The 15,598-nt window shown below is 37.3% G+C and overlaps 1 protein-coding gene across 1 annotated transcript in view; it reads right to left on the bottom strand.

Moving 5' to 3' along the window:
* Positions 1 to 15,598, bottom strand: part of LOC114646923 (adhesion G protein-coupled receptor A3) — a 557,815-nt gene that overhangs the window by 484,165 nt on the left and 58,052 nt on the right. The window contains exon 2 of the mRNA XM_028795327.2: positions 5,245 to 5,316. Within this exon, the coding sequence (XP_028651160.2) occupies positions 5,245 to 5,316 (72 nt within the window). The remainder of the gene's footprint in view (positions 1 to 5,244; positions 5,317 to 15,598) is intronic.

The following is a 15,598-nucleotide window of genomic DNA, read 5'->3' as shown; positions in this document are numbered from 1 at the left end:
CAGTTATCCTCTAACTTAAAATAGGAGAGTTAGGATTCTTTCAGGTGAGCAAGATAAGTCTACGTGCCAGTACAGTAGTAAAGGCAATTACAGTTTATTTGTTTGTCCTTCTCCACTTTAAGCCCATCTGGAAGTACACCAAACACAACTGTTAGTGGATTAGGAGGGATTGTGACACCAAGGCTGTCTGAACGGCATTTAAAGATTTTGTTCCAGTATTATGTAAATTTGGTGCAGACCCAAAACATGTAACCCAGTGAGGCTGGAACTTGATTGCAATGTTGGCATGGTGGATCTTGCCCTGGAAAGATTTTAGACAATTTTAAATGAGACACATGTGCTCGATATATAATTTTAAGTTGAATAATTGTATGGTTTGTGCATATGGACCTCAAATGAATTCTGCACATTGCTACCTTCCACTCATTTTCTGAGATGTTGAGTGAGAGATCCTTTTCCCACTGTACTCTTGGATCTTTAAAAGGGAGAGACTATAAAATGGTTTTATATATTACGGAGATGCTGTCTGAGTCCTCAACACTGATCAATATTTTTTCCGGCATAAAGGTAGGTGGGAGATGAGGAAAATTGGGTTTTGTTTAATAAAGTTTCTAATTTGAAGGTAGTGAAAGAAATGTGTTGCTGGAAAGTTAAATTTGGAGTGTAATTGTTCGTAGGATGCAAAGACATTGTCTATATACAAATCTCTAAGTGATTTAATCCTGAATGTTATCCATACATTAAAAGCTGCATATGTTTGAGAGGGTGGAAAAAGATGGTTCTTGTGCAGAGGTGCCACAGATAAAAGCTTCTCTATCTTAAAATACTTCCTACATTGGTTCCATATTCTGAGTGACTGAAGCACAGTTGGGTTGTTAGTATATTGGAGAAGACTAGTACTTATCGGGGTACAAAGCAAGGAATATAAAGAAGTACTGCAGGATTTTATTTCTATTGCAGACAAGCCTGTGTATATTCATCTCTTTGTGTCCATGACCAGGTTTTTATAGCTTGTATATTTGTTGCCCAGTAATAAAATTGAAAGCTAGGTAGAGTCATGCAACCTTCTGCCTTAGGTCATTGTAGGGTCGCCCTTTGTATACGTGGATGTTTTGAATTCCAAATAAATGAGGCTATGTTTGAATCTAATTTCTTAAAAAATTATTTATTGATGTATATTAGAATTTTTTGAAATAAAAAAGAAGCTTAGGAAGGATATTCATCTTAACAATGTTAATTCTTCCAGCTAAAGTGAGATGAAGGGTAGACCATCTATGCAAGTCTTGCTTAATTTTTTCCATACAGACGGCAAAATTTTGTTGATAAAGAGCTTTATGTTTACTTGTGATGTTTACCCCTAGGTATTTAAACTGATTTGCAATGATAAAAGGGAAGGTGTCCAATCTATTATTGTGTACTTGACAATTCACTGGAAAGAGCACATTTTTATTCAAATTAATTCTGACACCAGAAATCTTTTGAAATTCTGTTAGTACTGTTAGGACTACAGGCACAGTATTTTGTGGATCTGATATATACAGTACCATATCATCTGCATATACAAAAATTTTCTGTTCAGGACCTTCTCTAATAATTCCCGTTATCTCATAAGCATTTCAGCAGTGAACTTCCAGTGGCTCAATGGCAATTGCAGAAAGCAGTGATGACAAGTTCTAGTTTAAAGTAGTCTGAACTAACGTTGTTAATACAAACTGAAGATTCTGGATTGGTATACAGTAGTTTGATCCATGCACAAATGTTCGGGTCAAACCCAAGTTTCTCCAATGTAGTGAAAAGGTAGTTCCGTTCAACCATATCAAATGCTTTTTCTGCATCCAGTGATAATAATATCTCCAGGGTAGTGCTGGGCAGTATACTGGTTCATACCGAAAACGTTTTTTATTTTTGTTATGATATAGATTTTTTTTATACTGCAACACCAGTTTAAATTGCCTAAACAATGTTCGAAACTTGGCGCTGCGGGAAACTGTTTAAGGGGGACCTTTTTCACTGCTACACCGCTAAACACATGCAACGGAGTACATGCATTAGTGGAGGTGTTGTGCGGGGGCTCTTTTCACTGCTACACAGCTAAACACATGCAACGGAGTACAGTAGACCCCCACAAAGTCGCGGTTCAGGGTTCGCGGACTCAGTTGTTCATGGATTTTTTCTTAGAACTTAACTATTAATTGTTAGCAGAAAGCACAAATATCCTCCGCGATTTTTTATGGCTTTTTTCGTGGCAATACTGTGCTGTAGAGAGAACAAGAAGCAACTGCTGAGGGAAACATGGTTTGGGATGGTGAAAGTAGCCAATCAGAGAGCGTTATTCATTTCTCCTTGCTGCTGATTGATTGCTGCCATGTGACGCGTCTCCAGGTGAGTGGGTTTACCACCGCGGTTCATCTTAAAATGAATATTTAATTTACTAGATTTTCTCAAGCCCTGTCATAAGTTATGTAACACATTAGATGCTTTGTGTTAAGTGTTCCCGGAGCCATGTTAATCGCTACGTGCTTCTTAAACTGACTCCTTCTTCTACTAAGAAGAGGTGCAGGCAGTACACAGAATACATTAATTTCATGATATTCCTGTTCCCTCAACATTTAGAATGGTAAGATAAATACTTGATATAATTTTCATGATGAAATGCATTAAAGCATGTATTAATCATGTGGGGGCACGGTGGCATGGAGGTTGCACTGCTGCCTTGCAGCAACGGGGTCCCGGGTGTTCCCCGCTTTGAATTTGCAAGTTTTTCTGGTGGGTTTACTCGGCGTGCTTCAGTTTCCTTTCAAAGTCACATAGGATGTGGTGTTTGTTATGCTATATTGACCCTGCTAGTGTATGTATTGCTCGTATTCACCCTGCAATGTGCTGGCGCCACATTCAGGATTTGCTCCTGCCTCGCACACAATGCTTACTGGGATGGGCACAACCCTGAATGGATGGCATAATTAAACATGTATAACAAAGACTTTTTTAAAGTTCTGAACACTCCGTGGTCTAAGTTTATAACTACGTTTAATTTCACAAAGACGTTTATCATGTGGTGATGGTTGGTTATGTGGAGAAAGAAAAAGGAAAGATAGGAACTGCAGGTTTGGTACATCAGACAGAGACAGCACACATGCAATATAGAAAGCCCGCTCAGAAGAACATGCATTGAACTCTGTGTTCGTGTCTCCGACCACCAGATCACAAACCCAATATTTAAGTTAAACCTGTGCGATACCCATTCATACATCCAGTTTTTTGGAGCCTAGTCACACCTGCCATAAAGTTCTCTACACTGAACGTACACCTGGGGACCCCTTACTGCAAGGGAGCAGCACTACCGTGCATGTTTAATACCTGCTTTGATGCATTTCATCATGAAAATTTATCTTAGCATTCTGCATTTTCAGAGAGAAGGAATATCATGAAGTGAATGTATTCTGTGTGACGATCGCTGCCTGTTAGTGCAAGAGGAAGTCAGTTTAAGAAGCGCATAGCAATTAACAACTGGGTCGGGGAACACTTAACACAAAGCATTTAATGTGCTACATTAACTTATGACAGGGTTTGAGAAAATCTAGTAAATTAAACATTGATTTTAGTATGAAGTTTAGTTTACGAAATTCTGCTTTAATGACAAAATAAACAATGAGATTAAAAGTGGAAATGTCGACTTTAATTTCGACATATAGTTTTTTTTTTCTTCACTGTGGCCCTAATACACTTCCATAGGGCTATACCACAAATAGCATTATAAATGCAAGTTGCAGTTTTATTATTTATGTATATAGATTAGCTTGAAGCAAGTGTCCATATTAATGCAGTTTGCCTTAATGATGGTTCAGTTGGTAAAGATGTCATCACCAAGTTGCACTTGTTTTATTTTATTTTGATTTGGTGAATACCATGTAATGCACCTGGGCTTTGAAGTCTTGGAAGTAATAGTATTATTACTGGAAATTGCACTATTATTTATTGTATTATTATTATTTATTAGTTTAAATATTATGCAGTTTAATGATGGTAAAGTTGTTTAAAAAGTCACTTTAACATGTCAGTGGACAGAGATTGTTAACATTAACGAAATGTAGTTGGTTTACAAAAAATATTTACTATTTAATCCTTTTCTAAGACATGTTCAGTGCAATACAACTTTTGACAAGCACCTCTGGATATTTTACTAAGTCAAAATGCCTCTTTGGATAGTTGAAAATATGTTGTCAAAATTTTAGTTTAAGTTGTTTGCAAACTTTGTTCATTAAAAAGGCTCTATATTTTGACTGCATCTGTCATGCAATGTGATTCCTTCTCTTCATTAGTGCAACCCCCTTGAAAAATCATTTTATGGGACCATGCAAACCTGTATTAATACTTGTGTGCACATTAAAATGTTTTTTGTACAATGTACAATTCTCATGAAAGTGGAATAGGTTATTCTTAGCCAGTAATTGCAGTGGAAAATGTTTTTAACATCCACTCATGCATGGGAAATAAATACCGTCCAATACCGTGAAACCGGTATAATGTTGAAAAATACCGTGATATACAATTTTGGTCATACCGCCCAGCACTAATCTGCAGTTTTCTGTTAAGTATTGATATTTCCCTGAAAAAATTATAATTTCTTTAACTTTTTTCAAACACAATTATTTCTGTCAAATATTTAAAGGTATAGCTACAGGGATCTATGACCCTATAATTGAAAAAGCAGGAATGAAAGCTGAATGAATGAATGTCTTCACATAGACTCTAAGGAGAAATACTGACTTTCACATACATAAATGGTAATACACTTTGTTTGAAACATAAGATGGAATTTTTGAAATTACAATCACATCAAATTTGACTAAAACTAATGTCACCGGAAATGTTGAAAGATATTTAACAAATTACATAAATCAGTTCACAAGATGTGTGCTCTTTTCACCGTATTACTATAGAATAACCACTGCAGCAATTACTATATAGTGACTTCAACAAGATAAGTAAACAAAGAAAGGTCTGTAAATTAACTATAAATTAAATTTGTAAAATAAGAATGAACACAGCAAATTAATCACCAGGAAGCTATGGGCACAATACAGATTTTCTTAATGAAACACCAAGTAAACATTTTATTGGGAAATGTCAGGAAAACAAAAGAAATTAAACTATATATCCTCTTTGTCCTTCCTTTTTAATGACATACTCTCAAATGTATTGATGCTAAAGAACTGAAGTCAGTAGAAAAATCTGATAACTCACAGTTTTTCCAGGAACTGGAGGCCAAAGAATGAGCCATTCTTAAGTAAGGAAATTTTGTTGTTGCTGAGAATTCTGCAAGAAAAGCCAAAATGAATTCAGTTAATATCTAGAAAAGATTTAAAAAGCTTTAAATAATGGAATTCCCCCCTTAAATTTAGCACAAAAGGATAATTCAGTCTCCGGGGGGAATGAAAGTGTTCAAAAACCTACAGATTGAAAAGAACTGAGTTTAATATTTCAGGCATTTTTTATGTTTACAGCAGTTTATTTAACAGTAGAGAAAGTTGAGCAGATAAAGCAATTAGCAATCAGTCATTCAAATCTGCTATTTTTACTTTAAATAATTTTTATTTTTGCAGTTGAGATTTCCATTCATGTTTTGGCCAAAAAACAGACTTGCTGAAGAAATAAGTAGAGTAATTTAAAAAAGTTAAGAGAATGTAGGCTTAGAAAAAAAAAATTATGGTTTAATCCATACCCCACAATTTTTCCTGATAAGAGCATAATTATCTGTAGTTTTAAGACAATAGAGCAGTCAACATAAGGATGTAATTGTGAATGCTGCTAATTTAAGAACTTTCAGATGTTTAATTAATATATAAACAGCACATTCTTAGCTTAGGTGGCACAATAATTCAGACTGATTACCATAGTGCCTCTTCTCTTTACTGATCCAGCACACTAGGTTCAAATCCAGAACCCGATTGTCTGTGTCAAGTTTGCATGTTCTCCTTGTAACTCTCTGCTTTTTCTGAAATAGAGTAAGCAGGTTTGAGAATGACAATAACTATTATTAATTTATTATTATTATTAATTTACCATGTGGTGGGTTGGCGCCCTGCCCGGGGTTTGTTTCCTGCCTTGCACTCTGTGTTGGCTGGGATTGGCTCCTGCGGACCCCCGTGACCCTGTAGTTCGGATATAGCAGGTTGGATAATGGTTGGATGGATATTAATTTACCAATGAGTGTATTTGCTCTGAGATTAACATTTTTGGAAGTCCAAAAGAGAACGTAAAAAGGAATTGTGGTCTCATACAGAAAACAGGCCTACAAAGTCCTCATTTTTCTGCTGAATTGTTCTTCATGTCAGAGTTAGAGAGGTGGCAGCCTTCTACAACCAATTTTTATAAACCTCAAGTTGTCCTTGAGCACTGTTTGTAATCTGCGTGTGATTTTTACTTTTCAGATTTAGGTTGAAAAGCAGTTAGCCAACTATATAAACATGATTACATAATTATGTGAATCTTTAAATTTCTCAACACAACCATGAACTGGCAACTATTGGGTTGTCAAAAAAAATATATATGAACCTGAATATAAATTCACTGAACAATCCAAGTCAATTTCTTGAATTTCTGTATTACTGGCACACAAAACTATATTTTAGTCTGTTTTTAGCCTTCAGGTTAACAAAGTTTAGTTGAGTTTATTATAAAGCACAGTTTAAACAAAGGGCACCGCAAGTCTCTTGTCCTTGACTACTGCTGCACACTTGTGCAGCTTCGCTGAACGGCCTATTGCTGTATTCCACAGCTGTGCGTTTCTTTCAGAAGCAGTAGAAATAGGAAGATGACATTCTATGCATATGAACTTAACAAAATATAAATAATGTAAAAAAAAATTATGAAGAATAATAATAAAATAAATGTTACTGCAACAAGTAACAAAGAGTTCTTATGAAATAAATATGAGTGGGAAATTTATGCATTAAAAATTAGAAGTTGCAGGAATTACTAATTTTGTATGGGATACATACAATCCCGATCCAAATTTCAAGTCCTGGACGTAAAATTACACATAAAATATATTTTTCCAGGCCATGATCCTGCAAACTAATCAGCTTAATTAGGGCACATAGAGACCAATCCAAAATCCATCCATCCATCCATACAGTCTCCCGCTTATCCGAGGTCGGGTCGCGGGGGCAGCAGCTTGAGCAGAGATGCCCAGACTTCCCTCTCCCCGGCCACTTCTTCTAGCTCTTCCGGGAGAATCCCAAGGCGTTCCCAGGCCAGTCGAGAGACATAGTCCCTCCAGCGTGTCCTGGGTCTTCCCCGGGGCCTCCTCCCGGTTGGACGTGCCTGGAACACCTCACCAGGGAGGCGTCCAGGAGGCATCCTGATCAGATGCCCGAGCCACCTCATCTGACTCCTCTCGATGCGGAGGAGCAGCGGCTCTACTCTGAGCCCCTCCCGGATGACTGAGCTTCTCACCCTATCTTTAAGGGAAAGCCCAGACACCCTGCAGAGGAAACTCATTTCAGCCGCTTGTATTCGCGATCTCGTTCTTTCGGTCACTACCCATAGCTCATGACCATAGGTGAGGGTAGGAACATAGATCGACTGGTAAATTGAGAGCTTCGCCTTGCGGCTCAGCTCCTTTTTCACCACGACAGACCGATGCAACGCCCGCATTACTGCGGATGCCGCACCGATCCGCCTGTCGATCTCACGCTCCATTCTTCCCTCACTCGTGAACAAGACCCCGAGATACTTGAACTCCTCCACTTGGGGCAAGATCTCGCTACCAACCCTGAGAGGGCACTCCACCCTTTTCCGGTTGAGGACCATGGTCTCGGATTTGGAGGTGCTGATTCTCATCCCAGCCGCTTCACACTCGGCTGCGAACCGATCCAGAGAGAGCTGAAGATCACGGCCTGATGAAGCAAACAGGACAACATCATCTGCAAAAAGCAGTGACCCAATCCTGAGCCCACCAAACCGGACCCCCTCAACACCCTGGCTGCGCCTAGAAACCAATCCAAAATGTACCACTTAAATTGAGATGGCAAGAGGTTGAAGTTCTAATGAAAGCTGTAGATCACCTGGAGAAACTATAGACAATGCAATGTTACCTACGGAAAAGAGGATCCTTTTTCCATTACCAAAGAGAAATTTACTGGAAAAATATTGAGCATTTATGGACTAGAAGATATGTCAGTCTTGAGTTTTTATTTGCTCATAGTTTCCTTATCAGTCACAGTAGATAAACAAAAATGCTACAAAACGTGGACCAGGATATTGGAACTTAGGATTCAAGGTTCTAATATGAAATCCACGCCTGATCTTTGTTTATGCAAAGTCTGAAGCTTTTCCCCATGTCTGCATGGGTTTCCTTTGGGGACTCCAGTTTTCCTCCCAGATCCCTAACTGATTTACTTTCAGTGTTGACAGTATTGAAGGAGCCATGGCAATCTGCTGTTATATTTATTACTACTGAAAAATATACTTTTAACATTTCATTGTAATGATTACGTTAATAAGAATTACAGTAAGTTCATTCCATCCAAAACAAACAAAAATAACAGAACTATCTGATTGTCGGCCAATAAAGGACAATGTATGCAAATTATTATAAACACAGTAACAACGGTCTGCAAAAAAAAGTTTTATTTTTCACTATCAAATTTTAGTTGTTCTTTATAGATTTGAGAGTGCTGCATACAAGTTTGGTAACAGGATTACTCTATGACAAGCCAAATTTCCATTGCAGTTGTGTGCAAAATAGAAGCGACCTTTGTGTGAAAAGTCGACAAAACACAAATGCGACCTGTCTGTATTTTCATTGAGTGATTTTATCACCTGAAATTAATAATGACAACCGACATGATTAGTGTTGCTTCTGTTATTTCAATTGCATCTACAATCGCCATTTTTGTTTTTTATCAGAGACGAGAGCGAGTGAATACCATAAAGGGATCTCCCTATACTTGGCAGAGGCCAATTATTACAGATTTCTTTGAAATCATCTGCAGTGATTTTACTGAGGAGCTGTGGGTACAAAATTTTAGGATGAGCAGCTCAACATTCATGGAATTATGCAGTGCAATTGACGATCTTGTGTCCCCCATCATAGCATACATGAGGGAGTGAATAGCCATCACGCTTTATAAACTGGCTACCTGTGCGAAGTACTGTACAGGGTTGTTGCCGAGACCTTTGCTATGAGCAAAACCACCATTCAGAGGTGTGTATATGGGGTGTGTCAGGCCATATGTTCCAAACTAATGAGGCAATATATCACGTTACCTGATGTTTAACGTGATATATTGCAGTGGAAGAGGCACTGCATTTTTCGCAGTGCAATTACGAGGCACACAAAATACCTCAGTTGTATGGTTTACTCGATGGCTCACATATTCCTGTTTGTGCATCAAGTGAAAGGTAACAAAAAGGTAACAGGAAAGGCTGGGCATCTATTGTTTTGCAGGCAGTCGTTGAATTATCAGGGAGATTTGTTTTGGGTATTTGCCACATCACATTTGCACAGGTATTTGAAAATTTATGTCATGTCATGTGACCTAAATGTGAAAAAAGTACTTCCATTGCAATTTTGTGAATTATTGCTTTTTCGAATCACCAGAAAAACCACCCCAAGTCAGCGTATAAACTTTTTTACGAATTTTCACAGGTTTTTCAAAATTCCTGTGTTTCCATTACCATTTTTTTGTTTCATAATTTCAAAATGCACATTAAGGAGGTTGATATAAACACGGCTACATTAAGATTTTTAGAGATAAAACTTTAAAATGAAAATATACTATTTTAGAGAAAAAAATATATTTTTAAAATAAACTGACATGAAAAAATTACAAATTACACCTGTAACTATTTTAAATATATTTATTACAAAAAGGTAGTAATATTCTCTATTATAATCTGGTGCTTAATGGTGAAACGACCAACAGATGTCTGCTGACAAAGACTCACTCCATTTTCGACTATAACATCTCTCTATTTGAGTAATGTTTGGTGTAACTTCACCCTATGTTCATCAGAAACTGCTCCAATGCAATAAGGAAAAATATCCAAATGAGTGTTGGACACTGATATTTAAAGACATGTTGCACTCAAGTGCTAGGAAAGAAGAGAAAAGCTCCTCAACTCGTTCTTCATAGTTTTCTGCCTTTGTATTCATAAGAAAACTGTGGAACATGTTTTTATCCAATAAAGAAAGTGTGTGTATTCTATAACAATTTGCTTACCTGTTACCTGGCCAAGACAATGGATGGATCGACCTCGCCTTGCATATTTCTGTAAAAAAATATTTAAATAACAAAACTTTCTCTCTTCTGAGCAATACAAAGGCATCTTTTTGAACTTTTTGAATATACATTCCTGTTATTCTAAAGGAATAACAAAAAAAATACTGATTGAGAACAAAAATTGATTTTGGTGAATGTTTCCATCTCAACTAACTTTAAGAATGAGGAAGGCAGACATTTTTTAGTTCAAAATATACTTCAAAGCATGAAAAATACTTATGCCATGAACAAACATTACTTATTTAACAAAAAAAAACTTTATTTTTTCAAAATTACATTTTTCACTTAATCTGAGATCTAACAGAAATGATTTGTGGTTGTGAAATTCCAATTTCAGAAATGGACTGGGCACATCTAAAATAGATTTTGGTACAGACCAGTGTAATTTTTCAAATTTATTTTCATATTCAAAATGTTCCATTAAAGACTGACAGAGAAAAGATAAATGCACAATAATATTATTTGTTATTTTTATTTTTTTATTTTTATTATTTTTTTATTATTTTTTAAATTTTATAATAATATTTATTTATTTATCAACCTATTTCTGTATGTATTTATTTAAAGAATTTCTGTAAAAAGCCAAATTCCCCCGAGGATAAAGAAAGTTCATTCATTTGTTCAATTTATCTGTCTATCTATCTATCTGGCCCTTTCCACTATATGCACTGCCCTTCTGTCTTCTCTTTCTGGATACAGATACACAGTTTCTCTCTTCCTCTCTGTTTTTAAATATCATTCCTATTCCTCAAATTGTACTTCTGTTAGACATTTTATAGTTTTCTTTCACCTCTCACCAGTATGAAATGCTCTGTCTAAGCACTGTAGTAGCTAAGTTACTCTTTGTCTCTTGCTGGACATCTCCTGAGCTTCTTTCTTTTGACAATTGTCAATCTTTCTGTTTTAATCTACTGTAATTCTTTTGGAACTGTTTACCTTTCATATTAATGGAGCATCCTTAGAACCCACTGAGAGTTGGTCTACCCGAGTTTCAGTAATGAAAACTTTATTTTCTGAAAGGGATTGACACCACAGTTACATCAAACTTAGGTTCGTTTGGCAGTGTTCATGATGCTTTTGTTACCTAGTTATTTTCCTCCTCATTTATGCATTTTGTTTATTCTGACTTGGTTACTAGACTGTATTGTGGGGTGGTGTGAGATGGGTAGTGACTCTGTGGGAGGGGTACTGGTCATCATCTGGGGCCTCATGTATAAACGGTGTGTATGCACAAACATATTGTGTAAGCCCGTTTCCACGCTCAAATCGTGATGTATAAAACCTAAACTTGGCGTAAACATTTTCATGCTAGCTAAAACCCTGGCGTACACAAGTTCTCTGCTCGGTTTTGCAAACTGGCAGCACCCAGCATCAAAGCAGTTCTTTTGTTCCAGTGTTGTTTCCCTTTCTTTTTTAGATGCACATCCCTGACACGGCTTTATAAATACAGTGAAATTAACCGCATATTGTTTATTAGTTTAAGGCATCTGATTGTAATTAACCTGTAACAATATAATGGTCCACGGAATGGCCAGACTATTCCAAATACCATAGCTGCTTTAGCATTGTTACTCTCACTGCACCTTCTTCTTCTTCTTTCAGCTGCTCCTGTAAGGGGTTGCCACAGCGGATCATCTTTTTCATATTACGCTCACTGCACCACCTGGAGTATTTATATCACTGTATCTGAGTGTGGAATCACAGCTCTACCACAGCTGATTGGAAAGAGAATTATCGGTATACAGCATCAAGCACACGCTGCCTCAGCCATGCTGTGTATTGAACTGCTCTCATACAGCAAACGCTTCAGAGCCTTTCCTGTAGGGACATCGAGGTTTAGAAACAGTTTCATCCCATGAACTATAAATGCACTCAATCAGTCCATCAAGTGCTCCTTGTAGAACTGTTTGTACCTATTAGTACAATTACCTCACTGTAAACTTGCAATAGTTATAATATTGCACAACCTGAGCCACTTTATAAAGCGCGTATTTACATATGATGACAATATCATTTTTAAGATGAAATACAGCAAAATATGTCTATTACATTATACAGATAAAATGTTAACATAATTTAAATAATCTATATTTTTAATAATTAAACATGTGAGGACACAGTGGCGCAGTGCTAGCTAGTCCAGGGATTGTTCCTGCCTCATGCTGTATTCTTGCTGGGGCTGGCACGACACTGGAAGGATAGATGGATGGAATAATTAAACATGTACTACAGAGATATTTCAATGTTCCTTAAAAATTTTGAAGAATCAGCATTCTAAGCTTACAGATGGCTTAACATCTATTACAGAGCTGATTGTGTGGCAATTGGTTACTTGGAGAAAGAAAAGGAAGGACAGGAATTGGTTAGTACATTTGAAAGAGACAGTACTGCTGCAATAAATTATTTCATCAAAGGTCGCGCACGGCACAGCAAGCATCTTGCGGGAGGCAGGAAAAACCTTTGAACGGGGCACCAGCTCATCACTATCACTGCGCCACCGTGTTCCCATGTTTAATAACATACTTTAACTCCAATCATCATGAAAATGATATCAAGTATACATCTCAGTATTTTAATTATTCAGAGAGCTGTAATATCACGAATGTAATGGATTCTGTGTCCTGTCAGAGGAAGAAAAAACCCGTTTAAGAAGCACGTAGTAATTCACACACATAGAGCACAAATTAGAACACATACAAAACAAAGCCTTTAACGTGCTACTTTAGTTACGATGGGATTTGAGAAACTAGAAAATTAAACGATTTAAAGATGAAGTTTATGATGTTCTACTTTAATGACAAACTACATGATTAACATGGAAATTTCTAGATTAAAGTTGACATTTTAATCTTTTTTCTCATTGTGACCCTATTTTTTTCTTTTCCCTGTACCCTAATAAGCTTTCATATGACACTCAGACGGTAGGCTACGACTTGCCTTTTCACAGCGACTTTGATATCTGACAACTTCTTTTTTATTTCGGGCACTGTGCGACTTTGTGAACTTGAGCTTCCGAGTTTCTCCGACATTCTATGTCACTCGATCAACTTCCTTTTGTTGTTTATACCACTGTTTAAAACAACGTTTTTCCTTCCCTCCACTTGGTATTCGCTGAAATTCTTCTATTTTCCCCTGTGCTTTTGCCATTGCCTTTTCACAGAACGCTGAGCTTAAGGGCTATTAATATTGATTTGCATATTCAAAGAGGAGTAATTCTGGGAGGAGTTTGGGTTTGGCAGCAGGCGCGTGCATGTGTGTTACTTTTTTGAAGCGGAAGAAAGTGGAACTTGGCGAATGCACAGATTTATGCATCTGGATTTTTTTGTGATTATGCACATTTCCGCTTTTGTCCTTATGCCATGTTTTAGTGTGAATTCTATGCACGGCGTTATGCATGAGGCCCCTGGTGTTTATAATTTTCCACTCTTATAGAATGTTTGCAAGATCACTACTTACAGTTTAATTTTCATATATTACGTATTGTTAGCCTTCACAGCCAGTAAGATTTGCCTTTTATGTGTTTTTTAGTTTGCATTTTTAGATGACTTGCATCATTCTGCTGACTGGTATGATTCTGCTGCATTATCTTTCCACAAATTGACCGTGGCATTGCAACATCACTGTGGTGACTATGTGCATGTTGTGGGGCATGAGCACATATGCACTTACCTAACATTCTGTCAAAGAGGAAAAGGAAGCAGAAAAAATTATTTTAAAGATCAGGAAAAAAAAGGCTAGCAGTTCAGGTGGGTCACAGCATAGGCAAATAAATATCTATCTATCTATCTATCTATCTATCTATCTATCTATCTATCTATCTATCTATCTATCTATCTATCTATCTATCTATCTATCTATCTATCTATCTATCTATCTAATATTACAAAAAATTTACTTAGTGGTTTAATGGTGTCATTAAAATGTTACATTTAAATTTCTAGTACATACAGTCAGCTCCATAAGTATTTGGACAGTGACACAATTTTCATCATTTTGGCTATGTATGCCACCAAGTAGATTTAAAATAAAGCAGTCATTATGTATGTGATTGAAGAGTAGACTTTCAGCTTTAATTTAAATGGTTTACCAAAAATGTTGTATAAGGGCTGACGTTAAGATGCAGACAATTCTCTTTGCACCAACAAAAAAACCTCTCCACCTGCCTCTTAGGGCTCGTTTATACTTCACGCTCAGAATGCATACGCGCCCACATCATGGCTGCCACACGTTCTCAGCGTTCATTTGATGCGTCCTCTGAGCTGGTTCTCAGAAATTAACGCAACGCGTGTGCAAGTTGCAGTACCAGCAAAAAGTCGGGGGGGCACAGTGTGCTAAGAGTTGGAATGTGACGTCAGAGTCTCTGTTTACTATCTACATGTGACAGAAAGCCGCTTTGCGGATCCTACGAGATCGGTGTGCGCGCTTCGATGTTTGATAAATGGTTCGATGTGGTAAAGCAAAATGCCGACATACAGATGTATTCGTGGTGCTTTTATATTCAAGCATCGCATATTCCCGATCGTAATGACATGATACATTTTAAAAGTCTCACATACCGTCTTCTGTGCCATCTTTTTTTCTAGGGCTTCCTCAGGTCCTGACAGCAGCAGATCGCCAGCAATAGATCGCCACACTGAGCACATTAAATGTATGATATTCCAACTCTCTGCACATTTAGAATCCTTAGATTTATACTTGATATCACTTTCATGATGAAAAGCATTAAAGTATGTATATTACAGTTTACAGATAAATCGGTAATTTCGTTTAAATAATGAATACTATTAATAATAACACACATGGGGGTGACAAAGTGGCGGAGCGTTAGCGCTGCTGCCTTGCAGGGAGTCACATCGCTGATATTCCCTGCCTGGAGTTTACATGTTTTCCTGCTGGGTTTCCTCAGTGTGCTCCAGTTTCCTTCCAAAGATATGCAGATTTGGGGATTTGGTGCCGCTAAAATGACGCTAGTGTATGTGTGTGCTTGTATTCACCTTGCGATGAGCTGAGGCCTCGTTCAGGGATTGTTTCTCACTCGTGCCCAATGCTTGCTGGAATGGACACATCCCTGGATTTAATCAATAAACATCCATCTCAGAGATATTGCGGTAAGGTGTCATCGGAATTTAATGGGTGTTCTAGGCAATTCACAACACAGAGAAGCCGAACATGTTCTCACAGTGATAATATCTCACACTACCACCTGGCAGATTCCTCCAGATTTACGTAAAGTACACGCACAAGTATAAATACTACAACGCTTGCGTAGCAGGAGCGTCTGCTTTAGCATGTGTCGCGTCACGTGAAGT

Source organism: Erpetoichthys calabaricus, chromosome 2 (genome assembly GCF_900747795.2).
Source record: "Erpetoichthys calabaricus chromosome 2, fErpCal1.3, whole genome shotgun sequence".
NCBI lineage: Eukaryota > Metazoa > Chordata > Cladistia > Polypteriformes > Polypteridae > Erpetoichthys > Erpetoichthys calabaricus.
The sequence above is the reverse complement of the archived record's forward strand: the minus strand, read 5'-3'. Positions and strand labels throughout refer to the sequence as shown.